The following is a 21,693-nucleotide window of genomic DNA, read 5'->3' as shown; positions in this document are numbered from 1 at the left end:
AAAGGGAAGCATTTCAAAGGAAAGATCAGGCATGCTGTACCATAGTAGACTGAGGCAAGATACAAATGAAAACATTGAAATAAAACCCACACAGGAAACACTGCTTCAAAACTTCTATATTATTTACTTTTAAGCAACAGTCCAGCTTTGTGAAGTTACAACACACATTTTAAAAGGATGAGATTTTTACCTCATGGTCAAGCACCAGCATGATCATGCACAGCATTGAGTCATTTCTAATAAAATGCCCTTGTAATTTTTACTTGAACAACCACTCTTGTATGATCCACACCTCATTCCACCTTTACTGGCTTAAGGTTCGGCTGTACACCCAAATCCCTCCCCAATATTAGGACAGGAATCTCAGCCCTAAATATGGCACATGCCCCATTTCATAATGGTCCAACTCTAAGATACTCCTTGTTAAAGGCAGCATGGCATACTAGATCACACTTCTGTACTGTTCTGAGACATTTACCACATGGAAGTCAATTAAGTTTTGGATAACCAACAGTTGTGTGCGGTGAAGGGGACTGCTCTCATTGACTGTTTGCTGGCCTGGTCAACTAGAATTCTAAACCCTTGTAAAGCTGACTATAAGAGGTTCTAAAAATCTCCGTACAAAAACCCTCTAAGCACACTTAGAACCAATCTAGTCTCCTTTGAAATACATCACTATCCCTCCATGCTTTCCCTCATGTTTACTACTAGAAAACACTCATGTCACTTCCAGTAGATCCAGTGGAGACCAAACAGAAATGGAAAAAACTTGTTCTTTTTTAAAAAAGAAAGAATGGCAGTACATAAAGTGCTTCTTTTTAATGAAAGAAATTCGAGATGTACAGTCAGGCTCAAGTTGTGCAGTTCACAAGCATGGGGGGGAAAGAAACAGACACGAGTTCAAAACAGTCAGAAAGGAACACGTTTAACCGAGGACTAGGCTGGACTTTCCACCAGGTGGATTTCTCCTGGATGGTGCAGGTACTGGTGCTACTGGACTAGGAACAGGTGCAGCAGGCAGGGTTTTTTCTTCACTCTGGCCTGGAGCAGCTTCTATGTCAGCCTCAATGTTTTCTAGAAGAAAAGATTTTAGGGTGTTTGATATGGAAAAGAAGAAAGGGAAATCTCCAGCTCTCTCAGGTACTCCCCCCTCCCCCAAGTTCTGCTTCAACATCTGCTGGCAAGACAGCATTAACTTTTTGGTGAGTAACAAATACGTTTCCTCGAGAGACTATCACATCTTACACTTGGTTATAGTCCAAGGGTAGGCAACCTGTGGCACGCAAACTGATTTTCAGTGGCACTCACACTGCCCGGGTCCTGGCCACCGGTCCGGGGGGGGCTCTGCATTTTAGTTTAATTTTAAATGAAGCTCCTTAAACATTTTAAAAACCTTATTTACTTTACATACAACAATAGTTTAGTTATATATTATAGACTTATAGAAAGACCTTCTAAAAACGTTAAAATGTATTACTGGCACACGAAACCTTAAATTAGAGTGAATAAATGAAGACTCAGCACACCACTTCTGAAAGGTTGCCGGTCCCTGCTATAGTCATTTAGGGACCAATTTAGTTCAATTACCATCAAAACTGCACTTGCCAGCAATTCATGGCAAGAAGTAACCACAATTAGTATGATCATGCTGTAACTAGGGGTGCTGCTGCACCCCTGGCTTGAAGTGGATTCCATCAGATATGGGCTTTACAGTTTGTTTCAATGAATCTCAGCACCCCCACTATACAAATTGTTCCAGCACCCCTGTGGTCATGCATGTTATGGATCATCAAACCTGTTAATGGCTCCTAGTGAAAAGTCTCAGCATGCGTTGAATACTAAGCCACTACAATGCAGGTCTGAACGGGAGTTCTGCATTTAACAGTTTTAAACGCTACATTCACAGCATAATACACAAACTGGAGCCACAGACTCTAGGCTGACTGAGATAAAATGCCTAATCCCTTCCTAAACCTCTGTGGTCTTTGTTTACAGTTTGTCTACAAGCCTTCAATAGATTCACATTAAAGTGTGTGGGCCTGCTTGAAGCTTACATCTCTTGAAAAGAGTGCACCATTTCATCTAGTTCTAATGCTGTTAAAAGACCCTAAACAAAAAACAAACATGCCCATACATGCAGGAACTGTACACACGTAGCACATTCAATAAAATTTTGCTTGCTAGGGATTCAACTCTATTGAGTTTTCTATTCATTACAGTCAGTTATCCAGCTTGTCTCATTCATAGCCATTGACATTTCTGGGAAAGGAGTTTTAATTAAGTGAATCTTTGTGCAAGGAGTGAGGCACCTCAATTAGCTTCTGCTGCAGCTTGTGACAGCTTCCATATAGTTGTCCCAGAACAGCAGACCCTCTGCTTTCTTAGGACAATCCAGGTAGTTAATCTACTATTTGTGGGAAAATTTATTGGAATTTCAGGGGAAGGGTGTCACATGTTTGCTCAAAATCCAGCATGTGTGCGCTGTGAAGTTCAAGAAAATGCACCCCTTCCCCCCAAATTCTCAGCTATTCAGAGGTCTAGTCTTGATTACTTAAGTTTATTTCAGAATTTTGGGAAGTATGAAGAGGATTGTGGGCTTTGCTGTAACTAAACAGAATAGGTCACGGTTAAGTGGCAATAAGCATCAGTGGTAGCAAAAAACCACCACACACACACCACTCCTTTTGACAAGTCAACCAAGTCTTGTTTTGATGAAAGATTCCTTTTGGACCAAGTTTATTATTCAGGTCTGTAGACTAAATGAAAGGTATTTGATCACCAAACTTTAATCAAGAACACAACTTTGAGCAGGGCATTTTAAACATCTTGAAGCAAACTTCACCTATGTGAGACCAATGGAAGAGAATTAATTCTTATGTTGATGCATCAGAAATACATAAAATTCCCAATGATCCAGCAAAGAGATTAAGCTTCTTTTATATAGTAAAATCTGAAGTAACAATGCATGATTAGAAACTGACTGGATAAATGGATCCTACACTCAGGGCCGGCTCTAGACACCAGCAAACCAAGCACGTGCTTGGGGCGGTACATTTTCAAGGGCAGCATTCTGGCTTTTTTTTTTGGGCGCTTTGCTTCCAGCAGCAAAAGCCTAGAGCCGGCCCTGGCAGCAGCAGCATGTCATGCATGGGGGGCGCCCTGGGGCCGCTGCGGTTCGCGCCGTGGGGGAGCAGCGCCGCACCTTGTGGCGTGGCTGGGCAGGCTCCGAGCGGGGGACACTCGGGCTGGGGGCTGCCCTGCGGGACACAGGGAGCTGCCTGCAGGTGCCGCAGGGCAGCCACGCCGCAGCCGGGGCTGGGTGAAGCAGCCCGAGCCGCCCAGGGACTGCGGCCAGAAGCAGCAGCAGTGGGGCCATAGAGGGCGGGGGCCATGTCCCGCTCTCTGGGGCTCCGCTCCCTCTGGAGCTACCCTGCCCCGGCTCCTCAGCCCTCCTCAGCTCTGCCCTCCCGGGTCACGGCTGGTCCTGGAGGCAGGAGCCCAGGCTGGAGGGACCCTGGGCTGAGGCGCGGCCCGGGAGCCCCGCTGCTTACCCCGACCCTGCCAGTGCCAGACCGGCTGGAGGTGAGGGGGGAGCGGGTGGGGAGCCCAGGGCTGGGGTGGCAAAGGGTGCGGGTGGGGGGGGGGTGAGAGAGAGCCCACGGCTGGGGTGACGGGCAGCCAAAAATGTTTTTGCTTGGGGCGGCAAAAAAACCTAGAGCCGGCCCTGCCTACACTTTACAGAATGCATCCATATTCCTTTGAAGCAACAGAAGCTTGAAACAAACAGATTAGAAAACCACTGTTTCAGACCAATGCACTACATACAATAGTACAGGGGTCAGCAATGTTCAGCACGCGGCTCGCCGGGGTAAGCACCCTAGCAGGCCGGGCCAGTTTATTTACCTGCTGACGCGGCAGGTTCGGCCGATCGCAGCCCCCACTGGCCGCGGTTCGCCGTCCCGGGCCAATGGGGGCGGCGAGAAGCCACGTCCCATTGGCCCGGGACGGCAAACCGCGGCGACTGGGGGCCGCGATCGGCCGAACCTGCCGCGTCAGCAGGTAAATAAACTGGCCCGGCCCGCTAGGGTGCTTACCCTGGCGAGCTGCGTGCCGAACGTTGCCGACCCCTGCAATAGTATGTACAGGTAAGTCAAGTGCTGTTTATTGCAATGGTGTTCTCAAGCTTTTCCAGTCTTGATCATATCTTAGATCAAGCCTCATCAACACCCCTATGGCAGCTGGAGCCACTGCTTGTGGATAAGCGGTTTACACTGATGTATCAGCTGGAAGTGAGATCCAGCAGCTCTCCGGGTCACTGATAAGCCAATGGCTCCAAACTGGTCAATGAACTAAGTAGACACTGACAGTTTCTTCCTGAAAGTGTCAGAAAATAGCCCTAGTTAAAAGACATTTATTTGAAAGAGCAAATCTGGATGTTAAAGTGGAGAGAGAATCTAGAATATAATGATTTACTACCAGAACCATTAGCTCATAGGCACATTGAAACCAGGTAGCAGACTTCTAAATCCTATGGAAGCCTCAGGCTGACACCATTCTTAACTCATGCACACCAACCAACCTGCCAGCCTACTCAGCGGAACTGAGAAATATTATGGCACAGACTGCTGATTCATATTGAGAACTGAATGCTCTATTGTCTGCACTTTAAGTGAACAGTAAATGAATCCTATGAACCCAGTTCTGGGAGCCATAATGCAGACAGATGATACCCTTTTGAAAACATGTTTTTCCTTGAGAACCCAATGATATTTTATCCTGAAGATATGTGTGTACCTGATCAATTTAAAACCAGCAAAAACCTGAAGATTTACTAAGCACTCAAAACACCATTGTTCGTCATAAAGCAGCTTGTCTTAATTCAGAAGAGTGAACAGAATTGTTCTGGGATGGGGATGGACTAGATTTGAATACGATCCATTTTAGAGAGTATCCTTTGAGAAGACACTTACCCATTAGGATTTAGTGCCTGTAACACCACCCCAAACTGAGATAGTGAACTTTAAATGCAGAAAGCTTTCCCCTTCAGAGGTGTCTAAACTCACTCCTCCATGAACCATTCAAAAACCAAAGACACATTATACAATAAATATCAGAACAAGACTGGAAATATGAGCAACATGGGACATTCACCTACATGACTGATGTAACATTTCACAGGATAGGAGTATCAAGAGACATTGTGCTGTGCAGTTCTGACCATACTCTATTTGCCTGGGGGTATCCACAGCAGATTGGGGTGGGGGGGGGAGGAGGAAGAGAGAAAAGAGGAGAAATTCAGTGATTTGCCAGGGTTCACAAGGGACTTTTCACACTCAGGAGGTGCCTTCCTAGCATTTCTGCTCTTGAGTTGTAGAGGTTCTTACACTCTCTTCCAAAGCATGTCAATGGCATTAGGTTTAAGTCTGAGTGGTTTGCTTGTGGCTGGTCAGAATAAGTTGTGAAGACAATTTATTAAACCAAAACACTTTCCAGTAATGTTGTGTCAGGAAAACCAACTCCAGTTCACTTGCTGCTTAAATGGCTGTTTACTTCACTGACATGGCCATCTACAAGAAGCAAACCAAGAAGTGAGAAATTGGTTGACTGACTATCCAGTGCAGTTGGAAGTAACTATTCCAGTAGCCCTGGGGTTTCAATTATAAGCAGAGCTACAACATGAATATTTTGTACCAGTCACATTTGCTGCTAGTAATGGTGTTGGCAAAATAGAGAAAAAGTTCATTCCTAAAAATATTGGAACTCATGCTCTTGCCTCAATAGTTTCTAACCCTAGTCTCAGAGCCCAGCACTGCAATGCTAATTAAGCCACATTAGTAATAGCTCACAGGAAAACATTAAGGAAAGCTGCATAGTTGAGTCAGGGGCATTAGATACTCTTCCCACACCAACACTTGCTGCTTGGCTACCAGATGTCAAGCCCAGCCCATAGCTGCTACTTAGGAGAAAAATCTTTCCTCCTTCTTAAAACCTTTAAGGAGAAGTCCTTTCAGGAAATGTAACTGTTAACAGCTTTGCTGATCTTCATCCTGAAGCTAAACCTTACAGGTGTGGAAAGTAGCACTGAGGGAAGTACTGGGGTAAAAAGAAATGAATATTTGTTCTAATCAGGAAATGGGCTATTTCTAGTGTAAATTTAAGAAGGTGGGAAAGGCATTAGACTTCCCCTAGACCCTGGAGGAAAAGACTATTCATGATCGAAGGTATGAATGCTTTTCCATATTTACATGGATTATTTTGCTAATAAACTCCTGCTCAGCAAAACTAGTTGGTAAAGACATTAAAAAGGACACCATGCACTTGAAATAAAGAGGAGTTAAGAATCACTTTACGACTATACTGGTCCTTGAGTCTCCCTGCCAATTTGTTGTTTTTTGGCAATCGTATCTATTTTTAAAGAAATCTGTTGGTGTGAAAGTTTCCATTTCCATGTGGTCCTAACTATACTGGTATAACCGTGAAAATTACCAAGTGCCATCCAATACACAAAATTTAAAATACAGAAAACTTATCAGGTTATAGAAAACAATCACTTATTACAAGTATTGTTTAATTTGATGGTAACCATTTTTGTCCTACAAGGAAAGGCAAGTTGTTTCTGACTTGAGTACAATTAGGCTTGCCCAATCCTGAAGAGGTTTTAGGTAAAGCATTTAAGAAGAGGTCCCTGCCAAAAGATCGATTAACAGAGTTGAAGCTAAATCTACTTGGTCACTGAGGAACTAAGACAGATTCAAGCTGCCCGTGCCCCTAATGACAGACCACAAGGCTTTCCGTGACCTCCAGATGGAGAAAAAGCACTGTAACTCAGCTTCTCAGGAGGAAGCATATCCTCAGTGCATGAATAGCAAGGCTATTCAGCTGATAGTCCAATAAAATTGAGTGCTAGACCAAGAGAAAAACTATTAGCTTAATGAACTTGGAATCAGATTAAAAATGTCATGAATACACATGAAACAAGAATGAGCCTAGGGTTTCCAAGAGGCTTGTCAAAAGATTACATGAATATTAATAGACTTTCAATTTATAATCAAATACCAATTCCACTTAACAGTCACCCTCCTCAAGGGCCACAATTAAGAGCCTTAATGGGCACAGGGTAGACACCATTGCCCTAAGGAATCGCACACAAATCCCTATTGTTATTGAATATCCATTTGGATTAGTGAAGAAAGCTCAGCTTTGATGAAAATATGAACCTTATGAGTGCTCTGAAAGTCCCTTCTGGAAGCAGGTAACTGACTCATGTTCAAGTGTGGCTCTTTAAAGTGTTCAGTTTCAAGTGTGCAAATCCTGTCTGACCAGAGGACAGTGTTAGGAGCTGCTTATTCATTCTGGATCAAAGTTGCAAGTGCCACATTTTGCAGGTAGTCATTGACTATTAACAGATGGATTTTGCTTCTTGTGATTGCTGCCAACTCAGGACACTCTGGCAATTACCTTCACTCTGAGACAAAGTCTATCCATTTATTGTGCACTTGGCTCAACAGTTAAAAAGACCATTTTTGCCTGTTTAACGACATATACTGGATAAATAGCTACAAAGATCAGCAAGACAGTCACATTTCATCTCACTTTATTTTGAATTTACTCTAAACAAAACTAAACCCACAACTTAATATTTACATGGCGTTTGAACTCAGTCTCTTTGAAGTGTCAGCAAAATGTTCAGAAACTAAAGTCACTTACAAAGCTTCATCTACATTGATTTTAAAATCCTAGTACTAATGATCCATTGTGGCATCCCCAATAATTAAGGATGCTAATAAGAAGTCTTAGAAAACTTCACAACTCCCATAGTCACACATTAAGATTTATTTGATTTAGGTTAAATAAAATGCAGGTATTAAACTTAAAATGGTGCAGTTGTCCCTCCCCCAACAACTCCATTTCCCTTGTAACATGGGTTTCGAGTTAATCCATTAGTCCCAAATGCAGACTTCTTGGCACTAACTCTACTGCTGGCAAAGGAACGGGCTGTGACCCCAAATTCACTGGGTTAAAAACAAAAACAGAGGCATTCTACAATTAGACTCCATCTACATCTAACCGAATATTGGAAATATTCAAGTCACCACCCTTTTGATCTAAGAGGTAACCACAGGCTGGATTATATTCAATATCTCCTTTCAACACCTCAACTACACCAGAACTTCATTTGTTCCTGAAAGACTTCTTACAGGTTAGACACCAGAAAGGGAGAGTTACTCACCAAAAGTTTCACCGCTTTCCCCGTCCTAGAAGAGAGAACACACATTATTTCCTGTACTTTGCAATGGATTTTCAAAATTAGATACAGTGTGCAGCACTGAACACTAGGCCCCACCTAGCAACGACTGCTAAACAAAGCTAGTCTAGCATGCTTCTCTATGCCAACAGAGCCCTCTGAGTTGGGGAATGCAGAAACAGGAAGCAATCTTGGGATGCTGGATTTTCCAGATCAGATGTCATGGCGGCACTGTGGACAATGCATGTATTCTGCTGATCAGAAGAAACATTGCAAGTCACACCTATGGAGGTGGTCTATTCAACCAACCAAATTTCTACAATGACATTTTGCCAACTGATCAGAGAAATGAGTTAGACATATCTGTTTTTAAATACAGACATGTCCATTTATAAGAACATAGTGGTAAGAACTGAATGGGCATAGACCAGGGGTGGGCAAACTTTTTGGCCTAAGGGCCACATTGGGGTTGTAAAACTGTATGGAGAGCCGGGTAGGGAAGGCTGTGCCTCCCCAAACAGCCTGGCCCCCGCCGCCCCCATCCGACCCCTCCCCACCCCCGACTGTCCCCCTCAGAACCCCCCCAACCCATCCAACCCCCCTGCTCCTTGTCCCCTGATCACCCCCTCCTGGGACCCCTCACCCAACCTCCCCCCCGGACCCTACCCCCTATTCAAACCCCCCCACTCCCTGACTGCCCCGACCCCTATCCACACCCCTGCCCCCTGACAGGCCCCCCGGGACTCCCACGCTTATCCAACCCCCCCTCTCCCCATCCCCTGACCGCCCCCCCCCCCCGAGCCTCCACCCCATCCAACCGCCGCCCCCAGCTCCCTGTTCCCTGACTGCCCCCCAGGACCCCTTAATCAAACCCCCCACTCCCCACCCCCTCGCCATGCCGCTCAGAGCAGCATGTCTGGCAGCTGTGCCGCCTGGCTGGAGCCAGACACGCTGCCACACTGCCCTGCAGGAGTGCGCAGCCCCACCACCCAGACTGCTGCCTGCACGGCGGAAAGGCTGCAGGGGAGGGGCTGGGGGTTAGCCTCCCCGGTCAGGAGCTCAAGGGCTGGGCAGGATGATCCCCCGGGCCGGATGTGGCCCATGGGCTGTAGTTTGCCCACCTCTGGCATAGATGCTACTCTCACTCTAGAGGCCAGAATTACAATGACATGGAAACTTGTCTTTAGCCATCTGGTTCCTGCACATATGGGCACGAGCACTAGTCCAACACTGTTCATCTAGCATTTCATTAGAAAGAGTTCACTTTGATAACTTTACACGAGCTACATTTTACAGCCATGAAGTGATTAAGTCAGTTTTTAATATATTGTAGGTAATTATTTTCAGTTTGTCCCCCTCTGCTCTAGGAAGCTTACCCGCCCCCCCGACACTGGCTCTCTCAAAAGGTGGCTCACCTTCCACTCAGTCCCAATTACATTTTCTGTAACAGCATTGAAAATTTCTTTACTTAAGCAGATAGATAGTTTAACACCAGGTTGGGGCCGAAAATGAAACTGTTGCTGGCAATCGATACAGTACTAGGTCATTTCCCTGATGCAGATCAGCCCTTTAACAGTGAGCTAATGAATCTTAACAGAATTGTGTGCCTGTTGCTCAGGTGTAAGCTGACAGCTCCATTGACGTCAATAGAATTACATGAGTCAGGCTGAAGCATGTATATGTACCTCTTAAATTCTGGACTGGACTACACTATACTAGTTTAAACTGCTTGCAGATACAGCTACTGTGCAAGTGAAGCATTCTGTGGGATAGGAATTATGTTCACAAAGTCAGCCTCTGCAGGCTACAGAATATGTAATACAATTAAACAGTTAACAGAATTAGACCAAACAGCTTACTTTGGTTTTCTGCTGTAACCACCAGATGAAATTGACAGCCACTACGTTCCAATTCAGCAAACAAGACATTTCCTACACTCAAGTCTTGTTGTCGATCAAAAAAGTCAACTTTAATCTGTCTTTGTGACTTAGATGCCATTTAAATATGAGTAACAGTAGGTCTCCAGACACTTATCTGTTGCCCTGTCATCATACCTGGGGGTATACTTTGCCCAGTTTATCTTTTCTTGAAAATTACTGAATTTTAGATTGAGAGATGACTAGTTTTTAGAATTTAATCACAGATGTGAAGTTTGCTTTAGCCTCCCCAATTTTGCTATGTGCAGAGAAGCTACTATTCTATATCTTATTTCTCCAGGATTTGGAATCACATACTAAGCAAAAACCTGTGCTAATAGCATGGGTCTTTGTCCCATCCCCCCCAAGAAGCTAGACCACGTACAGAGGTTAATGCATCTGCTGCCCCCTGTAGATGACAGCCAGGGAACTCCTTACACAAGCATCCAGGCTACTTGTTTTACACTCCAGCACAAAGCTGGCATCCCCAACGCTTCCCTTCCCCCCCCCCCCCCGGTTGATTAAAGAGCACTGCAGCTTGAACTTTACAAGCAAATGCTGGTAATGATATTGAACTTGTGGCTAAGGCATGGGATTTCCTCACCATTACCAGACTTTTGCGATGGGACAAGCCAGAAAATGTTACTGAACACCCAGTTTAAAAATCTATAACTCAGTGTTTAGTTTGATTGCCCACAGCATGTTAGAGGTGCAGGGAGATTTCATACTTTCTCCAGGTAGAAAGTAAGAGGCCACAATAAAGCCACCTACCTGCCTTTAGGCCCTTTTCCTACCATACAGTCTTACTAGCAGTGGTTAAGCAGCCACAAGCACAGCACAAGCTTTTGATAGTCACTGACCTTTGGATCTACAAAGTCCCCACAGTTTGCATCAGAAGCGTTTATCCTTTGTGGTCCAGATGGTTCAGAATCTTCTCTGACACCTCCGGGCATGGCCCCTGAAAGCAGAAGTTTGTCTTAGTTAGGATGTAAAGTCAGCCTACAAGAAAGCAGACTGGCACAGTTATCCAAAGCTTTATTTCTGATGAACTAGCAAAATCCTAGCAGGACAAGATTTCATCCTAGGCATCTCATCACTGCCATATTAAAATGGCTCACAAACCTTGTAAATCTATCCTCACAGTCTCACCGCTGAGGCAGAAGTACTGCTTTTTCTGATTTACACAGAGAAACTAAGGTCCGGGGTCACATAGAAAATGTGTGGCAGAGATGGGAGATTAGTCCCCATTGCCCAAATCCCAGTCCAGTGCCTTAACTACGAAACCATCTTTCCTCTGTACTATGAAGTCATCAGCTGCATCCACTACAGGATGCTAATGATTCTGCTCCACAATTCAAGGGGTCACTCACAGCCTTTTCCATAAAGCATTACAAAATTAGAATAAAAATAACAGGAGTACTTGTGGCACCTTAGAGACTAACAAATTTAAAATTCATGAAGTTGATGGATTTCCACTCCATACGGCTAAATGCAGTGCCTTGCATAATGACAGGTTTCAGAGTAGCAGCCGTGTTAGTCTGTATCCGCAAAAATAACAGGAGTACTTGTGGCACCTTAGAGACTAACAAATTTAAAATTAGAATAGAATAGTCACTAGACATTAGAATAGACACTGAAACCAGAGTGAAGCTTTACCTGTTGAGCCAGCCCTAGAAATTGGATTATCTTCAGGAAGACCAAAGATGTTGGATGCCATTTTGTTCCTTCGCACCGGCTGCTCTTTTGGCAAATCAAAGCTCAAGTTGAAATTGGAACCTCCACCTGGAGGGCGCAGTACCCTGCAGAAAGATTCAATGTGACAATCTTATATTTCAAGAATTTTACCACCAGTGTTACTGAAGTATTATACAAAAGGTGGTTGGGTAAGCAAAGGGATTGATGTCTCTGGGAACTGTAATATACTAGAATTACATGGGTTAAACAATGGGTTAAATTCAGCCCAGTTTCATAGTGTTCTAAAGCTACTCATAAGGCAATTAGATTTCACAATCAATTCACAGTAAAAAAGGTGAACACCACTGACCAGCACTGTACTTGTTGGCACTCAGAAGTCAAGCATTAGATGGGCACCAAGAATGGGTTACACTTGTAATTCACTCCTGGACCTACAACGTACTTCAGGACAGCACAAAGACATTTGTTCGGTCACTGCTATTCATATTTTTGGTGGCTAATCGGAGGACTGTAGAGAGACTACAATTCACAACACTAAATATTAAAGACAGCCAAACAAGGAAAAATAGAACAGTCAGTTCCATTTATCCTTGTGTCCCGGATCAATGAAAGATGCTACGTTTTTCAAACTCGGAGCCAAAAAAGCCTTCTATTTATCTCAGAGTCCAATCTTTCAACTACTAAACAGCCAAATTCATTAAAACACCGCATCAAAATTAATCTTGAAATGAGCAATGTGGCGAAGACCAACATTTGGCTCATGAACCACTGTACTATTTGTACCACTGATCATGTCTAGGTTCCAGACTCTATTTGGAACTGTTCCAATGTTTTTAAAACCCAAACATGCAGCAGGTTCCTGAATTAAGAGATGAGCCAAAAAGCTTTAAAGTAAAAATTGCTTGAGTGCCATCTGTATTGAGCAGGGGTTATTAAGGGGCAGAGTTTAGCTGCAAAGCAAAAGAGTCCTGGGCATGTCTATAGAGCTCCAAAAAAGCATATATATATAGCAGTGAGATCTTGATCAGGAAGTCACATGAAGAAGCCTGTTTGGTACCTCCTCCTGAAAGTCAAGTGAAAGCAAGAAAGCGCAACACTTATGGCTGAAGGAATTAAAAGCTTATTTTCTTCAGCATAGCATCCCTTTAGCTCATCAAAAGTGACAGCTGAGAAAACCAAAGAAATCTCAGAAGAGTCTCATCTAGTCTCATAAGTGGTGGTAAACATGAACAGCGCTCAGCCGAAGTTCAAAATACTGACAAAGTTGTCAATTCAGATTATCAAATGAAGTTGTTTTCATATAAAGTTCAGATTCAAGCTATGAAAGATGGACAGTCCTATGATTCTATAGGAGTGAAGTGGACAGCATCCCAATCCTTTTTAGTGCAGTTTCACAAACTTTTGGTCCTTAGCCTACAGTTCATAGTAGAAAGGTCTGTAGAGTCTCACTATGCAAAAATTCAAACACAAATACAGCAGAGCTGGAATAGTGAGCCTTGACCACTGCCAGGAATTAATTCTGATCTTTCCAGACCTTAAGCCTACTATACCAAAGGCAGAACACAAGACATCAATCACTTCTTTACCCTGCTAACTTCAAATGCAGCATAATGGCAAGCAACACAACACCTATATAGGTGTGAATTCATTTGTTTAATATCCTAGAACTGAACTGAGTTTTTAAAACTTATTTATAAGAAATCTTTAGAGAGCAATACTTAACAATTGCACTGCTCCTTAGTGTATGGTGGGGATTCTGTATAGAATCCTATTCTCCCCTACAAATTGAACATACAGTAGGGGAATCCAGACTACCAAATAGATTAAAAGTAACAGCTTTTAAGAATCCACATATACCTTTATGATTTCCTACTCCCCCTTTCTGAGGTATGTAGTTCGGTATAACTGTTCAGATAGTCAATTAAAAATAATCTATTTAATCTTATATTTGATAGAGAGAAATTATCCTTCTAGGGAAAGTGTTCAAATGTGGAAACTTTATTATTGTTTTACATATCATCAGTTGCCACATTTATTAGTTCTTAGAGCAGAGTGTTCAAACAAGGGCTTGCAACTACAACCCATATCTCCCCCTACTTGACAGGGCAGCGACAACCATTTCTTCGGCAGACTGATGTCAAACAGACTTAAGACACCCTGGTGAATCAAGCAGAAATACAAAAGGGTAGCCAAGCAAACTGCTAAGAGTAGCTTCAACATAAGGTCTGATATTCTATTCAGTCACCCAGCTAAGAGTGAACTGAAAAGCTTTTTAGTCATCACCCAACCCCAGGATTTTGCATTCGCCCTGCAACAACTGACAGCCACACTTTCAGAAAGGCACTGCTCTTTGCATGAAATCCAATGAAATGTGTAGCAGGCTGAGAAACCAACCTCACCTCCATGAAGAAAATGCTCTTGCAACAGAGAGAGACCTTTTAAATTCCCAAATGCTCAATAGGAAATTTATGCGTGTTTAAAACAAGGGCTTACCAAAAAACAAACAAAAATCTGCCTCAGTTCCACCCTGCCCAGAAGAGCATGATTTATACACTGCCTAGTCTTACACTGCAGGACTGAAATACATAAGTTCAATTTAGTTTGAGACGATTCTTAAGAAATGCTATGCATTAAGTTCTTTGTTTCTAGACAAACCGTGCTCTTTCTTGTTCCCTCATCCCTTTTTCTACCCCTTTTATACAACAGTCTCACAGACCTTGTTTCCTGGCCCCTCAAAATGGCTCCCTATGTGGGGAACCCCCCTCCAAGAATAGCCAATGCAACACTGCGGGTTTTGATCAGCGGAGAAAGGATGTTCAGTGAAGTAGTGCCTTCACTTTCCCCCAGCACTGGAGCATGCTCTTTGAGATCTAGCTGCCTGTAATCCATTTGAAATAACGGTACACAATGAGCTTAACAATATAGACACCTTAAACCCTGGCAGGATCAAATCTTCCATAAAGTTACAGCAATTGTCTCCGAATAGGAGCAGCCTCTTAGATGAATGCGTGATGAGTTACAAGTGTACCACTGCTCCCTGCTAAGGTTAACAGGTAGAGAGGCTACAGACAAGAGACAATAGAGCCTGCTCCAGCCCCACCCAGTATGGGAAACCCTCCCGGGGCAGCACCGCTAGACTAAGGAACAAGATACTACTAGAGAAGCCAAGCGGCACAAGGGACCGCAGCGAGGACGGTGCCGGGGTTTTGGGGAGGGACTGAGAGGGGAATCCGGCTGCGTGGCTGGGCAGCGAGCTTCCTTCCTTTGTTCGGAGAGCAGTCACAGCCGCCCGCAGCAGCCCGGGGCGGGTCTGCCGCGATCCCAGCCCTGCTGCTGCTCATCCCCAGGCAACTGCGTCAGGGCTTCGCAGCGAGAAAAAGCGAATCCCACGGGCAGCACATGCCGGCTGGGTGCGGCCGCATCCCCGCCGCCTGCCAACCCCGGGAGAGCAGTCAAGGCACCGCACGGCTGGACCGGAGCCCCCCACCCCAGGGACGGGGTAAAGCGTCCTGCCTCCCCCTGAACCCCGGATACCCCCTCATCTTTCGGGAGAGGGAGCCCATCACCATAACCCCAGGGAGGGGGATCCCTCAGCGCCCGGCCCCCCGCCGCTGGCTCACTCTGACGGCCCGGCCACAGCTCTTCCTCCCCCCGGGCAAACGGTCCCAAAGGGCAGTCAGCCCTGTCCCCCTCCCCCCGGAGCCCCGCACTGACACCCTCCCCCCCCCCGAATCCCGGGCCCACTCCCCCCCGGAGCCCCGCACTGATACCCTCCCCCCCCCCCCGAATCCCGGGCCCACTCCCCCCCGGAGCCCCGCACTGATACCCCCCCGAATCCCGGGCCCACTCCCCCCCGGAGCCCCGCACTGATACCCCCCCCGAATCCCAGGCCCACTCCCCCCCGGAGCCCCGCACTGATACCCCCCCGAATCCCAGGCCCACTCCCCCCCGGAGCCCCGCACTGACACCCCCCCCCCCGAATCCCGGGCCCACTCCCCCCGGAGCCCCGCACTGACACCCTACCCCCCGAATCCCGGGCCCACTCCCCCCGGAGCTCCGCACTGACACCGCCCCCCCCCCCGAATCCCGGGCCCACTCCCCCCGGAGCTCCGCACTGACACCGCCCCCGGCTCACTCCCCCATATCACCGACCTGGAGCTGTTCCTGCCGTTGGGGTCCACGCCCTTGTAGGTGGTCGTGGTGGTCATGGCGGGGAGAGACGAGCGAGAGGCCGGCGAGATGAATTCCACTCCCCGCTGCTGGTGACAACTGCTGCAGCCGCCGCCGCCCCCTGCCCCAGCAGCCGGTTTTATACCCGCAAAAAGACGCGCCCCCCTCCGGCCATCTCATTGGACGGTTCAAACCCGATCCCATCCGCCGTTGGGCGAAGAGCCGCCACTCTCTGCTTTGTCCCGCCTCAGCCTCTATTCTGAGTGGTAAAAGGCCGCCCTCTTTCCTGCCCCTAAACTTGATTGGTTGAGAAATACGTTCTCTCACAGAGGGTAGTCTGTCTTTGGTGCCGGTGTCCCTTTGTTGCTGAATGGAAAGATTGTCTGTCACTCACCTGACTCGGTTCTGATTGGCTCAACTACAAAGCCCAGACGAATATCTAGTCTCTCTCCACAGCTTTCCCCTTAGGAGGGGGCAAAGTTGGAACTGTTGGATCCCCACACAGGGAGTGACTAGGCCTGGCCTAGCTGCACTACAGTGGGAGGTGTGCGGCCACAAATGCAATCCTTAACCCAATCATCACCATGCACCAAATGCCTCAAAACTGCTTTCATACTGCTGGTGCCATCTCAGAAGGTCACCACATCATGATCTCATGCCATGTCATTGCCTCCAAAGGTCATCTTCCTGCGATGCAATGTGAGGCCACCACCTCAAAACAATTACACCACCATACCCACCTAAGACTATCATGCTGTAACAAAGCAATGACACCCACTGCCTCAAAATGTCCTGCTGCAATGCAACGGTAACACCTCAAAACATTGTGATGAGATACCACAAGAGAGCACCACCTCAAAACCTGATCACGGGAGGATAATCATAGTGCAGCCTCAAACATCCATACAAGTAGACCTACAACAGGACTTCAAAATGTAACATATAGGAGTGATTTTGTGTCAAAATATCCACATGATAATGTAGTGAGATGCTGCTATTTCAGAATCTCCTTCTGTTGCAATACATTGGCACTGCATCAAACCAGATTCTGTTCTATCCTGTATAGGTTCTTATACCATGCTCATCACCATAGTATCTGAGCACCTTCCAGCAGTGCATTAAGAAACATGACTAATGTGTGTCATGTCTCTCATGACATCTCACAAAGTACCAAGGGTGAATGGATATCCTGGAATGACCTTGCACCTGGTAATATGTTATTTGGAAAATGCAAATCCTGACTGGATAGTTAGTGCTCCATCCTGGGTAAATAGCCTGCTATAGTTACATAGGTTAGAACTTTGTACCTGTCTAATCTCAACTAATAGTAATATATAGCATTTCTATAACACCTTACATCCAAACATTTAAAACGCTTCATAAATATTAACTGATTAAACCTCCCAACACCCCTGAGGTGGAGATCAGGAATATTAGCCCAATTTTACAGATGGGGAAATGGGGACACAGAGAGGCTAAATGACTTGACAAAGGTCACAGGAACACAGAATGGAGATCAGAAGCCAAATTTCCAGTTCCCCTTGCTTCTCTGCTTCCCACCCCCCAAATCATGTGCCCCACTCAACTACATGGCCTCCTTATCACTGTCCCTCATTCATCCTGTAATAAAAAAAAACAAAAAACAAACAGTATGCATCTCTGGTCTGAATACACTGACTTTGGTGACTTAGTTACAGCAGAGATTAATCTGTCTGTAGTGGTGTGGCACCCACCTCTTGTGAGCACCCTTTCTGGTCAAATGCGTCTGCAGTTTTTTCAATTTCCTCTGCTCTCAGTGCCTCCCCCCCCCCCCCCCCCGTCAGCTGCCACAGTCATCAGGCGAGTCTTCAGTGACTCAACCCTCCATCCAAGTCATGTATAGTCCATGTACAAAACTAAACAAAACAAACCCCTCCTGGGGTATACTGTCCAACCGGGCCTATCTTAAAGTCTTCCGTAATGTCCTGCAACTCTTTCTGGGCTCAGTCCCTTCACAATCCAACAAGACCCATCAGTTTACCCCTCCGTTGGCAACATCTCTGCAGCCCTCCCTGGTCCTCAGTCTGATCAGCAGGACCTATCTCAGTACCTGACTTGGCATGCTTATGTGCAAAGGTTCCTGTTCTGGGATGGAGCAGTACCCCCAGGGCTTCCTCCCAAGTACTTAAAGGTTTGTTACAAGTTGGAGGGAGAAAAATTGTTCTCCTTAACTTCTGATGTGTCAGGGTGGTTAAGCACTAAATAAATTGCCTAGGGAGGTGGTGGAATCTCCATAATTGGAGATTTTTAAGAGCAGGTTAGACAAACATCTGTCAGAGATTATCTAGATACTACTTAGTCCTGCCATGAATGCAAGGAACTGGACTAGATGACCTCTTGCGGTCCCTTCCAGTCCTACAAGTCTATGACTCTTCACCTGACCTTTAGTCTTCTGGCCCTCCAGCTAGGTCAGTCTCAGTCCAGCCTCCTTCGAGGGGTGGGGGTAACAGTTCTAGGTTCAGTCCCTTCCCTGAGCCTGTCTAAAGTAAAGTAAAGAGGGTGTGTGTGTGTCTGTGTGTGTCTCTCTCTCTCTCTCCTAGGCCCACCCACTACTCCAGGCCCCAATCCAGAGATCCTCTAAGTAGCAGCCACATCCCTTTAAATAACTGCAGTACCATTTCCCCACAGCCCTTATCTTTGTTGAATCCCTACAGCCACCCAGGAGCACCTTCCTTGCTCCCCTAGTTTCTAGCACCAACTTCCTGCCTTAGCCCTTGCAGCTCCTGTAGCCAGCCAGAAGTCCTTTCCTTACTCCCCTAGTCCCTATCAGCTCCTGCAGCCAGCCAGAACCATCTCTTACTCCCCCAGTCCACAGCAGACTGAACTTATGCTGGCCCAACAGCTCCTTTTATACAGGCCTGCTAGGCCCTGATTGGCTACTCCCTGCAGCCTCTTTCCTGATTGGCTTCATCCCACTCAGCTGCTCTAGGGAGCTTGGGGGTCCCTCTCCACTGACATTTTCTGGGATAGGGTGTAGCAGGGAGGAGGCCTCAGGGCCTAGTCCACCCTGTCACACTGTCCCACTGTAAATAAAATACAATAATAATTACATATAGAAAAGTATGAAATTAAAACATGATTCAATGTGGAAGTAATAAAAATTATTTTAAATTGTACTTTGTTTTATTGTTCCAGAATAGTCCATCACACTAGGGGATACAGACAAGTACGGAGAAGAGGCCACAATCTTGAATTCTATCTTAACAAAATCTCCCATTTTTATGTTCACTTTATATTTAAAATGTGAAGATCAAAAGATGACAATCTTCTTTTTAGCATTGAAAACCAATAACAACTAGATGCTTAGAAATCTGCTAGTTTCTGATTGGTTGAAGCACAGAGAGTCAATTCTTTGGGCTAATCATAAAATATCTTTTCATGAATGGTGCAGTAATGGTCACAATATAATCAGCATCCATCAGACAAAATGACAGCACTTACATTACACTGCCTAGGCCATATGAGTAACGAAGTGAAGTTACTGGAAAAGAATATTTTTGCAAGAAAAGTATCTGCTCTGAGATTAGCTATCTTCTGCCAAGATGTTTATTTTATATCAGTATCTTAGCTTTGACTTTGTACATATTTTGCAGCATCAGAACATGCTATATTTTATTAGCATTACTTGATTTAATCAGCTTTTTTACTTGAAAGCCAACTTGAGAACACTCTATATGCCAGTACAATCTGATATAAAAGAGATAGTCTTCTTGAGGTATCTCCTTGCCCCCTAGAAGTTATTAGCCATTCAACATGTTCCATTTCAGAACATTCAGACGTCAAGCATGTCATAATACTTTGTACTTCTAGAACCCCTTTCACATGAACATCTCAAAGCATTTAACAAACATTAATCCTCAAACCACCTGTTAGGTGGATGGGTATTATCATCATCCCCATTTTGCAGATGGAGAAACTAAGGCACAGAAGTTAAGGCCAACATTTTCAAACTTGTGTGCCTAAAGATGGACACTTAAATCCATAATTAGAGGCCTGAATAAAACTGTATTAAGTACCCAAAGCTCCCATTGAAATCAATGGGAGTTGGACCTCAAACTCAAAACACTTTTCTTTAGGGTCCCTATATATGGATTTAAATCTCTAATTTTAGGCACCCAAGTTTGAAAAAGTTGGCATAGGTTATTTGCCCAAAGACAAGACTGCATCAGAACCCAGGAGTCCTGGTTCCTAGTGCCCTATTTTAACTCCTAGATCACACTTTTTTTTTTTTAAGACAACAGTTATGGGAAAATAAGTCTTAGGGTGTCCAAAAATTGACATTACATATTGTTTGATGGGATAGCCATGGTTTATGAAGGGCCGGTAAAATTAAACAGTATCTTACTGAGGATCTAATGAGGAGTCTGTTGCATTAACATTTTTGTATTGAAGGTGGTCATGCGGTCCCTATTGTACATCGCTAGTATGCATTGCCTGTAACATTTCTATCCTTTATGGATCTATCGACTTCATATCCTCATTAAGAAAACAAATTTGGGGGCTAAACTACATGACAATCACTTTAAAATAAGTGGTATTTAGATGTTTGAGTGAAATCTCAAAATACCCAGTCCCTTGACGATCCCAAATGTATCATACCTATGAAAGACTGCTGTCTGCACTAGGAAACCATCTGTTGACCAATCCTCTCTGCTGTTCTTCAAATGGGGTTGAAAACAGTTTGGCTGTTAGTGTAAACAGGAAAATCATTTGGATGGGGTCTAGACCTAGCAACCAAACCATTTTCATCCCGGACACAGCTTTAACCAGTTTTTTGAAACAATGCTGAACATCTGTCCTGATTCACATTGGTAGTAAAGCCATGTCCAGATGAACCTGTTCCTGACACCCATCATCAGCAATAGGTTATTTTCCTCACACAGGCAGCACATTCAGACTGTGGGGAGCAGGACTCAACGGCAAAACCTCCGAGCTGTTTAGCAGCAGTGCTGGCAGTCTACAAAGGAAGTATCACTTAAGTCAAATGGATATGAACTGCAAGAGCATACCAGGACAAAGGTCCTAAGGACGAGTTTGTGGACTTTAAAAGGATTTGGTATGCTACCCCTGCTACATTTTATATGTTGGAATAAATAAGCACCTTCTATTGACCAGTTTTCTAGACTAGTTGAGAGGGGAAAAAATTCTCTGAAGGATTTGTGGACAATAATGGTTTTGGTTATCAAATCTTTTAAAGACAATAGGAGTTTGTACTCATACAGTCATCTTCAAGTACTACTGAAGGCAGCTGTTTGAGCAGACACTTTCAGGGAACATCAGCTGGAGAATGAGGTACTAGACACAAAGGAATTGAGGTTAACTGATTGGGTCTTTTGTTTTAATAACATGTTGAAATCCTTCTGCAAGGACTTAACATAAGATGAATAGAGGGATATTCTTAAAGCTACAGCACCTGACTCATTGCTGCAGAGGAATATATTTTTCCTCCCTCTTTTGCACAGGGAAACATTTGTAAATTGGGTATAAACCCATTTTAAAGGGTCTGGTTTCCTTGACAAACCATGCAACTCCCCTTGATATTGCCAGGAATTCAATGGGCAGGTTAGCACCATTGTACTTCTGTATGAGATTAAGGGATACCATACCACTTTTGAAAACATACGGGTG

At 45.0% G+C, this 21,693-nt stretch overlaps 1 protein-coding gene across 1 annotated transcript; it reads right to left on the bottom strand.

The window, feature by feature from the left end:
- Window positions 1-102: 102 nt before the first annotated feature.
- JPT1 (Jupiter microtubule associated homolog 1) lies at window positions 103-16,143 on the bottom strand. The gene is made up of 5 exons (XM_065415595.1): window positions 16,009-16,143; window positions 11,818-11,960; window positions 11,022-11,119; window positions 8,231-8,255; window positions 103-1,074 (listed from the first exon to the last, which is right to left on the bottom strand). Exons 1-5 carry the CDS (start codon window positions 16,062-16,064, stop codon window positions 926-928), a joined length of 471 nt encoding a protein of 156 aa, XP_065271667.1. The 5' UTR covers window positions 16,065-16,143; the 3' UTR covers window positions 103-925.
- Window positions 16,144-21,693: the final 5,550 nt, after the last annotated feature.

Source organism: Emys orbicularis, chromosome 13 (assembly GCF_028017835.1).
Source record: "Emys orbicularis isolate rEmyOrb1 chromosome 13, rEmyOrb1.hap1, whole genome shotgun sequence".
Taxonomy (NCBI): Eukaryota; Metazoa; Chordata; order Testudines; family Emydidae; genus Emys; species Emys orbicularis.
The sequence above is the reverse complement of the archived record's forward strand: the minus strand, read 5'-3'. Positions and strand labels throughout refer to the sequence as shown.